At 43.9% G+C, this 12,621-nt stretch overlaps 1 protein-coding gene across 1 annotated transcript in view; it reads left to right on the top strand.

Annotated features, from left to right (window-relative positions):
• LAMB4 (laminin subunit beta 4) overlaps positions 1 to 12,543 on the top strand; it is an 83,877-nt gene extending 71,334 nt beyond the window's left edge. The window contains exons 30-35 of the mRNA XM_029910831.1: positions 3,224 to 3,368; positions 7,745 to 7,943; positions 8,718 to 8,856; positions 9,165 to 9,341; positions 10,371 to 10,524; positions 12,404 to 12,543. Coding sequence (XP_029766691.1) covers positions 3,224 to 3,368; positions 7,745 to 7,943; positions 8,718 to 8,856; positions 9,165 to 9,341; positions 10,371 to 10,524; positions 12,404 to 12,543 — 954 coding nt within the window. The remainder of the gene's footprint in view (positions 1 to 3,223; positions 3,369 to 7,744; positions 7,944 to 8,717; positions 8,857 to 9,164; positions 9,342 to 10,370; positions 10,525 to 12,403) is intronic.
• The last annotated feature ends 78 nt before the right edge of the window (positions 12,544 to 12,621 follow it).

The raw sequence follows: 12,621 nt of genomic DNA, 5'->3' as shown, positions 1-12,621 counted from the left end.
TGTGTGGTCAAAAGTTTTTTTTTTTTTTTTTTTTTTTATTGAAGCAGTTTTTTTTGGGGTATTTGGGTGGCCCATTTCCCTGAAGCGATCTACTTCTCTTGTGGAGTGTCCTTGTATGGTGAAGGCAGTTTTAAGTGTGCTAAGATCTGTATCCTGGACTTCCTCCTAGGAGCATATTCTGTGGTATCTGAGGGCCTGGCTGTAGATAACAGATTTCTTGGAGCGGTTACTGGATCTGTGAAGATAGGCATGGTGATCCATGAGATTCTTGTATACAGTTATCTGTAGAGTTCCATTGTTGAAGATGATTGTAGTGTCCAGGAAGTTGATGCGGGTGCAGGAGTGTTCTAGAGAGTGATTGACGGATGGGTGGTGGTTGTTAAAGTTGTGGTGGAAACCTGAGGGAGTCTAGGTCATCTGTCCAAAGGATGAAAATAACATTGATGTATCTCAGGTATATCATAGGGTGGTGTTTTCAGAAATTCTTCCTCAAGGTGGCCCATTTAGAGATTGGCATTTTGGGGAGCCACCCTAGTACCCATGGGGGTTCCCATGGTTTGGACACAGTATTTGTTGTTGAATGTGAAATTGTTATGGGTGAGGATGAAATGGATGGGTTTAGCGATGTGTTTGCGGTGGATAGCTGAGTGTTGTCCATTGTTTGTAGATATTTGAGGGAGGCAGTGACGCATGCCATCATTGCGAGGGATGTTGCTAGGTAGGGAAGTGACATCCATGGTGACAAGGATGGTGTTTGGAGGGAGACTGTTAATGTTGCAGAGGTTCTGGAGGAAGTCAGTTGTGTTCTGGAGGAAGCTGGCCCTTTGTGTGGTGAGTGGTTTGAGGATGGTTTCGATGAGTCCTGAGATTCCTTCAGTAAGAGTGCCAGGGCCAGAGATTATGTTTATATATCTCAGCAAGTATGTAGCAGGTCCCTGGGGTGTGGTCGTGGGGGATGAAGTTGTAGAGTTTCCCTTGGATTTTTTTAGGAAAAGATTTGGTGATATCTTTACATTTCTCTGTGAATTGTGCTGTTGGATGGTCTTTGAGTTCTTTATAGTAGATGGTGTTGGACAGTTGTCAGTCGGCCTCGTTAACATAGTCATCATGGTTAGGAACTACAATGGTGCCTTTGGCACATCACATCTACCACAATCTCTCCACTGTCAGGACAGCTATGCAGTCCCTGAAATCCAACCACCAGATAATGATCAAATCAGCAGACACTAGATTTATGATTTATTACAACAATCTGTAACCCAATAATTCCCCTTTTTTGTCCTATGACTGCAGAGCTGTTAATGGGCCACTTTACTTTGAATGATCTCTCACAATATGTGTTCATTAGTTATGCAAAACAATCTGTTCCACCTTGTATTTAGCTGTGAAATGCTGCATACCTTTCCCAGCCTTGAAGACGAGCTCTATGTAGCTTGAAAGCTTGTCTCTCTTGCCAACATAAGTTGGTCCAATAAAAGATATCACCTCACCCACCTTGTCTCTCTAATATTCTGGGGCCAACACCTGGCTACAATACTACAAACAGTGGCAAAATTAGTAAGCCAAATATTTGATGTGCTGTCATTGTCTTCTAAAGTGAAAAATCTACCTCTCTTGTCCCAGTTTGCCTTTTTACATCAGAGAAGAAATGTCATCTCGTGGCTAAAGCACAGGACTGGGAGTCAGGAAAGCTAAATTCTATTCCTGACTGTGCCACAGACTCGACAGGTGACCTTGCAAGACATTGGCCCTGATCCTGCCAAGACTTAACCACTTGCTTAACATTATGCACCTGAATAAATCCCGATGCATGCTCATTGATATCAATGGGATTCCTCACGTGCTTAGAGTTCATTTAAGTTCACAGGTAATTTTTTTAAAAAGTCATTCTCTGAGAGCACACTCTTTAAATAGTTTGTCTTTCACTTTTAAAAATGTCTTTAAAAATATGAGATGTTCTGTTTCTGTGATGTCTTATACGGATCTCTTCATTTGCCACTTCTCCTTTGCTAGCTATGCAACAAAACAGTGAAAATGACTATACATAAAATCCTGTCAAATGCACAGTAAACAAAGTGGACAAATATTAAAAAAATTGTTCTCATTACTAGTTTCTTTCAATCCTGATAATCATAGGTGATACTTGTAACAAAAATAGGTCAAACATTTTCAGACAGAAACTTGATTTTTCATGTTGACAATGTCCCTTTAACCTCTCTGGGCCTCAGTTTCCTTCTTTATAAAATATAGGTGATATTTACAGTACCTTACAGGGAAATTGTAAGGATTAATGAATCTGTCTGAAGCGTGTGTGAAGCATTCTCTCCCTGGATTGCAGAGAACCAGTGCATAGAAGTTTCACCTAAAGCACAATATGGCCTCCAGCAAAACAAACACCTGTTTTGCTGTTTAAAAACTGTTGAAACATAGCTAATTAAAATAAAATCAACTGAGGCCTGCCTGGTCTACAGTAGGAAATTAGGTCGGTATAACTAACTACCTTGTCAGAGGTGTGAAAAATACACAGCCCTGAGCAATGCAATTAAACCAACCTAAATACAGCACTAGGCTGACAGGAGAATGATCCCATTGACCCAGCTACTGCGTTTGGGGAGGTGGATTCTCCTGATGGGAGAATCTCTGCCATTAGCAGCGTAGGTAGTGTCTTAACTGAAGTGCTACAGTGGTGCAGTTGCGCTGCTGCAGCATTTTAAGAGTAGACAATCCCTAAATGATTATGAATATAGTATTAATGGAAACATTGAACTTTTAAAGGTATATTTTAAACCTATGGGCCTTGGCACCATCCTTTATGTAATAATTTTAATAATAAGTGTAATAATATTACATTTTACACTGATTCCAAGCAGAAAGGGGGGGGGGAGTAGATGCAATTATGAGATATTCCCCTCCTTCAACCTGAATGTCCATATCATTTTAAGAGTGAGTGAGGTGCAGCATCTTGTTTAACAGTAGGTATTTTTTGCCTTCAAAACAATAATTGTTTAATAGTCTGTGAAAATGGAAGGAATATGTTATGTCGTCTTTGGTGTCGGTCCAAATGAAGTCAATGCTATAACACCCACTCAGTTTAACAGGACAAGAACCTGGCCCGGAGTCTTTTATAAGTGTTGTTTTAATATGTTCCGATGGGAGCCGAGCTTGCCAAACAATGACATTTAAACCCTAGAGAGGATAACACTATATTTAAAAATATTTCCAGATTGAAAGCATCAGAAAAATGGCAGAAGACACCAAGACGAAAGGCTCACAGTTACATGGGAAACTAGAGAAAGCTAAGAATCAAACTGAAATTGATAGAGAGAATGTAAAGGAGTTCATCAGAAAAGTGAAAGACTTTTTGTTAGGTAAATATGCAAAGAAAGTTCTTCTTTGAATCCTGTTTCCTGTATTTCAATATCATATGACATTTACCTCTCTGCTCTGTAATATGATGCCTCAGCCTGGGCACCCCCAAAATGCACTGGCATTTTCAGCTTTAACAGCCACACACTGCACACATGCGTCAGATTTGCTGTTTACTTTCAGACTTGATCAATCTCTTTCAGCGATGCTGTTTCACACAGCTCTCCCTCCTATGGCATATCAGTATGTTGGACTATTTCCCAGAGATCTATTAAGTCCCAACCCTGTAACGACTTATTAATGGTCTTAATGTTAAGCATGCGGATGCAAGTGGTCTGGACTCCGGATGGCTACTGCCTTACACAACTAATTGTTGGTCCAGTCATGCCCGCAAGCTCCAGAGCATTTCCCGCATAGAAAGTTCTCCATGGGGATCCACATGTGGGGAGTGACCAGATAGGCAGGGCTGCCAGCGGAGGGCACAAGGCACATTCAGCCTTCCCCCACTAGTCCTGCAGAAATCAGGACACAGTGATACATTCCACAGCCCCGAATAGGCCGGCAGAAGGTGATAATGAGGGTGGCTGGGGGGGGGGGGGCGGTGGATCCACATTCATGCAGCTCTAACAGCCATAAGTGGGTCAGAGCATCTGCAGCTCCAGCCTACAAGCCTGGGGCCTGCTCTGCATCCTCATCCCCTGGGAGCTGCACTTCCAGGGCCGATGCAAGGATATTTCGGGGAGCCAGGGCTGTCCCTAGCTATTTTGGTGCCCTATGCCCCAGGCACGGGGAGAGGGGGGCCCAGGCCTCCGTGGGGGGGCTGTGTGGGGCCCCACCCCAGGCCTCCACGGGAGGGTAGGGGCTGGTCCCAGGCCTCCTTGGGGGATGGGGGGTTGGCCACTTCCTGCAGGAAGTGGAGTGACCCGGCCCCAGCCTGCTCCGCTCCCCTGGCTCCCAGCCGCACCGCTGGCGACTGCGGGGTGGGGGGTGAGGGGCGGTTCCTGGGACCCAGGAGAGCGGAGCAGGCTGGGGCCGGGTCACTCCACTTCCCGCAGGAAGTAGTCAGCCCACCATCCCCCACGGAGGCCTGGGGCCAGCCCCACCCCTGCCCCCCCCGTGGAGGCCTGGGGCCCCAGCCTGCTCTGCTCCCCTGGCTCCCAGGCTTGCGGGGAGGAGGGAGGGGAGAACCGCCTCCCAGCACTTGCTGGCGGCGCGGCTGGGAGCCAGGGGAGCGGACCAGGCTGGGGTTGGGTCACTCCACTTACCATGCGGTGAGTGCAGGGTCGGGCCTGGCTACAGTCTTCAGGGGAGTGGGGGTGGGGCTGGGGCGGGAAGAGGTGGGGTTGGGGCAAAGCAGGGGTGGGGGCCATGGGAAAGAGCCGGGGGGCCCCCCCTGCAGCAGCTCCCCGCCCCCTCCTCCGGCCGGGGAGCCCCCCTGCAGCAGCTCCCAGCCCTGCGACGCCCCCCCGCGGCAGATCCCTGCCCCAGCTCACCTCTGCTCCGCCTTCTCCCCTGAGCATGCTGGCACAGCTCCACTTCTCCCGCCTCCCAGGCTTGCAGCACCAATCAGCTGTTTGGCGCCGCAAGCCTGGGAGGGGAGGAGAATTAGAGCTGGGACGGCATGCTCAGGGGAGAAGGTGGAGATGAGGTGAGCTGGGGCGGGGAGCAGTTCTCCTGCATACCCTGCCCTGTTACTTGCTGCGGGCAGCCCTCCCCGCGCCCCCCTGCCCCAGCTCACCTACACTCCACCACCTCCCCTGAGCGCACTTTTTGATGCCCCCAACCACTTGGCGCCCTAGGCGGCCGCCTAGTTCGCCTAATGGTTGCACTGGCCCTGTGCACTTCACCTGCATAAAGCCCAGCAAGCCCCTAAGGATGCAGTTTTCCATGCTCACTAAGAGGTACCGGGTTGACTGTTGCATGGTAGGGAGGGAACTGGGGACTTTCCTCTCACCCCTCCCTTGACCTGTTTCCTCTCCTTTTTTAAAAATAGCTAGGACAATGAATGCACCAAATCTGTGTTGCCAGCTCTTGTGAATCTCACAATATTTGGTGTTCTTCTTAGTGCCCTAGTCCCGAAGTCAAGTGATTACAGCATCTCTGCTTTCATTTTAAAATAAAGTTTCTAGGCCTCATTGTTGTGGAAAATAGGTGAATCCTAAAGGTTAAAAAAAAAAAAAAAAAACCCACCCAAAAAACCCAGAAGGCAAGTAAAAAAAACCCCCAGCTTTATTGATTTCTCAAGATTTTTAAGCCAGTCTCGTGGTTTTGGTGGCTTGACTTACAATTTTTGAACATTTGGGGTTGGCAATCCAGTAGCATCCAGCCCGCTGTGGTGGAGTGACAGCTGGGAATAGAGTCATCCTTTGCAATGAGACAATTAAATTACTTTATCAAAAATAAAGGCAAAACTGTGCATAAGTCCTAGTGATTCGTAGATTTTGTTTACTTGATAGCAACGGTGAATGAATCATTCATAATTGCTCTTACTTACAAATTAAAAAGGCAGGATATACAACAGTTAAGGTGCCTATGGCAATGTTAACTCAGCCACACTGAGCATTGCCATGTGTAGTAGCTTTTGTTTCTGTTCTTTGTTTTTAAATATGTCTAAGAAAATTACCCCTCAGGAATGAAGGAGTTAATGGTGCCCCCTGAACAGCACACCACTGTCATTTCTAGTGTTGAGTCTAAAGTAATTTAGATGTCTCATTGCAAAGGATGACTCTGTTCCCAGCTGTCACTCCACCACAGCGGGCTGGGTGTTACTGGATCAGGGCCGGCTCCAGGGTTTTGGCTGCCACAAGCAGCAAAAAAAAAAAAAAAAAAAAACCCGCGATCGCAATCGCGATCTGCGGCGGCAATTTGGGGGAAGGTCCTTCGCTCCGAGCGGGAGTGAGGGACCGTCCGCGAATTGCCGCCGAATAGCTGGACGTGCCACCCCTCTCCGGAGCGGCCGCCCCAAGCACCTGCTTGCCAGGCTGGTGCCTGGAGCCGGCCCTGTACTGGATTGCCAACCCCAAATGTTCAAAACCAAAACTACAAGACTGGCTTAAAAATCTTGAGAAACCTATGCTTGCAACAAAGCCCGCTGCCAACTCTGTCCACATATCTATTCAAGGGACACCATCATAGGACCTAATCACATCAGCCACACTATCAGAGGCTCGTTCACCTGCACATCTACCAATGTGATATATGCCATCATGTGCCAGCAATGGCCCTCTGCCATGTACATTGGCCAAACCGGACAGTCTCTATGCAAAAGAATAAATGGACACAAATCAGATGTTAAGAATTATAACATTCAAAAAACAGTCGGCGAACACTTCAACCTCCCTGGTCACTCAATTACAGACTTAAAAGTCACAATTCTTCAACAAAAAAACTTCAAAAACAGACTCCAACGAGAAACTGCAGAACTGGAATTGATTTGCAAACTGGAAATCATTAAATTAGGCTTGAATAAAGACTGGGAGTGGATGGGTCATTACACAAAGTAAAAGGTATTTCCCCATGCTAATTTTTCCCCTACTGTTACTTACACCTTCTTGTCAACTGTTGGAAATGGGCCATTCTGATTATCACTACAAAAGTTTTTTTTTCTCCTGCTGATAATAGCCCACCTTAATTGATTAGTCTAGTTAGAGTTGGTATGGCAATACCCATTTTTTCATGTTCTCTGTGTATATATATCTTCCTACTGTATTTTCCACTGCATGCATCCAGTGAAGTGGGTTTTAGCCCATGAAAGCTTATGCCGAAATAAATTTGTTAGTCTCTAAGGTGCCACAAGTACTCCTCGTTCTTTTTCCTGATACAGACTGACACAGCTACCACTCTGAAACCTTCTAAACATTGTGGCCATGTTCCCACCACACTTACCTTGGTGTCCCTTTGATCTGGTGGGTGGGGGGAGAAATGGGCTTTGCACAACACAGCAAAATGTGTCAATGATTTAGAGAGACAAGGAGGGTGACATAATATCTTTTATTGGACCAACAGAAGCTGGTTCAGTAAAAGATATTACCTCACCTACCTTGTCTCTCTAATATCCTGGGACCGATGGCTACAACAACACTTCATACATTGGTGATTTAGAACCCTTTGTGGATTGAGTTTTACACCCAAATTTTAATACACCAGTTCAAAGTAGGCTCAAATCCATTTTTATCCTGCTCTGACAACAGATTAGCAGCACCTTGAAATATAACATTACACTAAAAAAAAGGGGAGAAAGAATTGCTTGACCCCTCCTTACTGTGTTTGTCAACTTTATTAGCCAACATAACTCAGCATACATGACATTGTACTAATGTTTAAATTTCACTGTGTAGAAAGGTAGATCTTATTATGTTCTATACTCTATTTGTTAAAGATGGAAGTGCACCTCCAGAAGACATAGAGAAGGTTGCAAAGCATGTTCTAGATGTAAACCTTCCAAGGACTCCACAAGAGCTAACAAATATGCTTGATAAAATCAGGAACCTTGTAACACACTATGAAATAAATGTGAACAAGTTAAATAACCAAAGGAAAGATGCCCAAAAACTTCTGGTGGAAGCAAAACAAGCTGAGTGAGTAGAATATTCTCTTACTGATGTGATAAATCTAAATGAAATTGCAGTGCACGTACCAAAGGCAAATTCATTAGTGAGGTCACTCAGTATGCCAGCCAGCAGGTGGAAGGGCTACACAGCAGATAAGTTCAGGGCTTTCATTACAGCATGTTCCTACTTTTCATTTGCACTGGGGCCTCCCTCCAATGGTAATGGTCTGACACCTTTCTCACCACACAAAGCTATGTAAACCATCAAAGGCTACAGCCCAGATCCTCTCATGTATTTAGACACCTAACTCCCATTGATGGAAGTTTGGCTCCTAAAAACCTTTGAGGATCTGGGTCTACATCTCTGCTAGCTCTTGACTGCTCTGCCTGCTGAACTAGCCAAGCAGAATTGTCAATCCGAGGAAGCTCTTCACTTCATTTGGGACCTCGTTCATTGGGAGGTTTGAATGGTGATATGGAACCAGAGTAGGAATGTGGGGAGGAGGAAAATGTATTCAGCTCCTTGGCCTCCTGAACGATAGCGTAGCATCAGCCAGCCTGCCGCATCACACCCCAAACTTAATTTTCAAGTCTACGTTGATTTCTCTTTTTGATGGGTTGCTTTCCCATCCCATTGGGACCAGCAATTCTAGATTTTTGGAAGAGCTGGTGAATGCTGGGCTCAAGGAACCAGGGGACTAGTAATGCATTTCTGGGTTTGGGGGTATAAAGGGATTTGAGAATATGCCTTTTACTAGATTTACACATTACAATATTATACAACTATTTACTTTTATTTTAGGGAAGCAGCAAAAACTCTGCCACCTCTTGATGAAATGATAAATAACCTGAAGGAAGCTGAAAGCACAAAAGGACAAACCAAAGACACCTTCATAAGGTTAAATGGAGAGATACAAGAAATTAAGACAAAAATCTCACAGGTATCTTTATGTACAATGTAGCCAATGATTGTAGCTTTTTAATCCATTTATTGTGTGATGTTATGATTCTTGCAATTCACTTAAATTACAGCCTGTTTTTAAAACCTAGATTGCGATGCAAAGATCTCAAAGATACTGCAAATTTAGACCAGTGTAAATGTGAAAAGGTTTTGGCCCAGACATGGCACCAGTTCCACTTTAAAGGGGACTTGTTAATCTGTTTGCCTTAATATCCTTCAGTGGTGAGTTTTGCAGGTTAGTTATACATTGCATAAAGGGAGTATGGCCTTCTGGTTGTTTTCCTATAGGCTGAGAATCAAGTGAATAAGACAAGTGATGAACTAAAGGACTTTTCAGAAAAACAGTCTGAGCTGGAAGATGAAATTGCCATGCTGCAGAGGAAAATGCTGATGAATGGGAACCAGGCTGCAAATGCAAAAGCAGATGCAGAACAGGCACAAAATCAAGCTATGGACACAGATAAAGTAATGTATTTCTGTCACGTATTCAAGAAAGAAAATCGCTGCCCTTCCCACATGTTTTTCGCTGTTTTTGAATGAAAAGTGTAGTGTAAATATGCATATATGCACCTTCCAAGATTTATTTAAATTTTCCATTATGCCATCCAGTTTAGAGTTGCACAGAATCAGAAGCGTTTCCTTCCCATTTTAACTTATCCAGCAAACAATAGTCCTGTTTACTTACATCAATTTAAACAAACACAAATCTTGGGCCAGACTGTGATATCCTTACTCCCATTGAATAGTACATTACATCCTGGGGCAAGATACTACTCATTGTGAGTGAAGGTATCACAATCTTGTCCCTTGCATTTAACACACTTGAGTTCAGAGAAAACTGTTTTGTGTTTTCCCCTTAATGCTAAATATAGCTCAAATTCTTAAGTACCCACTGAGCTAGGTAGAAATTTTCCAGAATTCTGTGTATGGATAACAAACAGGCACAGATCAAAAGCCAAAGTATGCACTGAATGAGCCACTACACTACATGAATTCCAGCAGAAATCAAATTGCAACCTTCGCAGTAACCAAAACCAAGTAGGCATGGAGCCAGAAAGTAAATATTATTAAACCAAATTTGTAAAAATTATGCTATGCCTAGTTCATTAAAACTGAATTGAGCCTTGTGTCTAAAATGGAAGCAAACACAAAACCAATAAAGGGAAATAAACTAGGAATAACACAATCTTTTAAAATCCTGCTTAAATTATGTTTATTATCCAGCTCCATCCTCTCTTTATTTTGGATTGTTCAACAGACAAGATTGTTTTTATTTTGATTTCTGCTGGATTTTGCATTTTTAGGGCTTCATCCAATGCATATTTATCCTGGGTGAGTTTTAGATTAAAAAGAATGAAAGACATAATGTGTGATTCAGAGAGGAGTGGTAAATGAGGTAGAAAAATCTCTGCTTTCTTCGCAGGTCAAATAAATTACAGGACACATCGTTACACAAAATAAAGTGGGGTTTGTTTGTTTTTGTTGTTGTTGCAGGAATTTGCAAACCTTAAGAGAAAATACACCATTCTGCAAGAAAAAGTAAAAATAAAAGGGCTTCCAAGAGAAACATTAGAGAAACTGAAGAAGCTGAAAGAAGCAGCAGAGAAACTGGCTGAAGAGACTGAAGAAAAAATCAAAAGAATAACAGGTGTCCCACTTTCATTTCCATGCCCAGCAGTGAAATACATATGAAAATGCTGAAAGACGGAAATATAACCTGAAGGCCTTGTCTACACATACACAGTGCACTACCTTACCTACAATCGGTTTAAAAACCAACGTAGTTAAACTGGTGCAAAGTTTCAAACTGGTTACCTTGGTTTAGCTGTGCCTGTACATTTTCTAACACAAGCTGCTATAAGCCAAGCTTACATCAGAGTAAGAGCATCCACACGGGGTTCTGCAATGATTTAACCGAATTGATTTAAAAACACACTGGTCGCAACAATCCTAAAGCACAATCCTGCCCAGTACTGGGCACCTTTGGTTCCCATTGGAATCAGCAGGTTTGCCTGGGGAATGGGGAAAAGTTATTCAAGTGGTGAAAATTTGGGATGGGTGGTGAGGGGTGGAATACAACAAGCACCAGTGGAGCCAATGGGAAGTGAGGATATTCGGCACCTTGTAAGATCAAGCCCTTTGTGTCCTGATGGGATTCTGTGCACATCTGTAAAGCACAACTGAATGCAAACACCGAGTGGCTGGGACATGCTGGTGGGATGCTGTTTGAGCATTAGGCTTTTCACTTTTATTAGACAGGTTTCAGAGTGGTAGCCGTGTTAGTCTGTATCAGCAAAAACAACGAGGAGTTCTTGTGGCACCTTAGAGTGCCACAAGGACTCCTCATTGTTTTTACTTTTATTAGAGTCACAGTCTGTGTGTCAATAGTAAATCACAGTAATATCACTAGCAAACGATCAAAGTACATAGCAGCAGTCTACTGAATGGGCCCAATCCTGCATCCATTGACACGTATGGAAGTTTTATCACTGATTTCAAAGAAAGCAGCACTGGGACCAGTACCGGGCTTGTTCCTACCAGGCTGAGCGACCTATAAAAATAACCAAACAGCAAATGCCAGCATGGGAGTAAATTCTTTTGGATGTTAATGGGGGGTAGGAAGGGGAGCACAAGAGGAAATAAACCTTGAGAAAAGCCACTGAAGAAAAATAACCCCCTGTTCTGTTGTCTCCGAGCATTCCCCAGTCCAAAGGCCCCGAAACGATGATGATGGGGATCTTAGGACTGCACATCATGAAGAAATGCAGTTTTGATTCATTGTCAATGCACGTGTTTTCATGATAAGGACTGGGGGCCTCTGAACAACCCTTGTGTAAATCTGGAGTAAGTGTGTAGAAGCCAGTGGAATTACCTGCATAAAACTCCCATGAAGGAGAGTAGCATGAGTTATTTGGAGCCAGACTGTGAGCCTTTATTTACACTGCTGAGTGCTCAGTTCATTTGAGTCATTGCCACTGAAACCAGCTGACCAAAACAAGGTCTCCACAGACTAAGGCTATGTCTACACTGGCAAGTGACTGACAAAACTTTTGTTGTTCAGAGGTGTTAAAAAAAACACACACATCCCACCCGAAAAAGACAAAAGTTTTGTCGAGGAAAAGCGCCAGCGCTTTGTCAGCAGAAGCACTGTCCTGCCAATAAAGCTAATGCCGTTCGTGTGGGGTGGAAGTTTTTTGTCGGCAGGAGAGCTCTCTCCTGCCGACAAATAGTGACTACACGGTGTGCCTTTTAACGGCATGGCTGTAGTGGCACAGCTGTGTCGCTAAGAGCTGTGTAGCGTAGACAAAGCCTTACTCACAATGGCTAACAATAAAAGCACACTTGGAAAAATAAACATCTTGAAGGCTGTTGTAATCTGCGGATAAAACACACGTGTTCTTATCAAATAGTTTTAGCGGCAACACACATTTCTCCAGGGAATCCCCTGGAGAAAACACGTGTGTTTTATCCACAGTTTTACTTGCACAACAATAAATGCATCATTAAATGTTACTTTCTTCTTTCAGATTTGGCAAAGAAGCTCCAAGATCTGAATCAGACTAAACAAGATAAGGCTGATCAACTAAAGCAACTAGAGGATCAAGTAATAGCCATAAAAAATGACATTACTGAGCAAGAAAACAAATACGCTACATGCAAAAGTTAGGACCTGGTAAAACATCCTGTCTCAAATGGCAATGGAAATTGGCTCAAGCCTCTCTTTTTACCATTTTCTGAACTTTTC

The sequence above is a fragment of the Terrapene carolina genome, unplaced genomic scaffold (assembly GCF_002925995.2).
Source record: "Terrapene carolina triunguis isolate 2854851 unplaced genomic scaffold, T_m_triunguis-2.0 Scaffold68, whole genome shotgun sequence".
NCBI classification, from domain to species: Eukaryota; Metazoa; Chordata; order Testudines; family Emydidae; genus Terrapene; species Terrapene triunguis.
The sequence above is the reverse complement of the archived record's forward strand: the minus strand, read 5'-3'. Positions and strand labels throughout refer to the sequence as shown.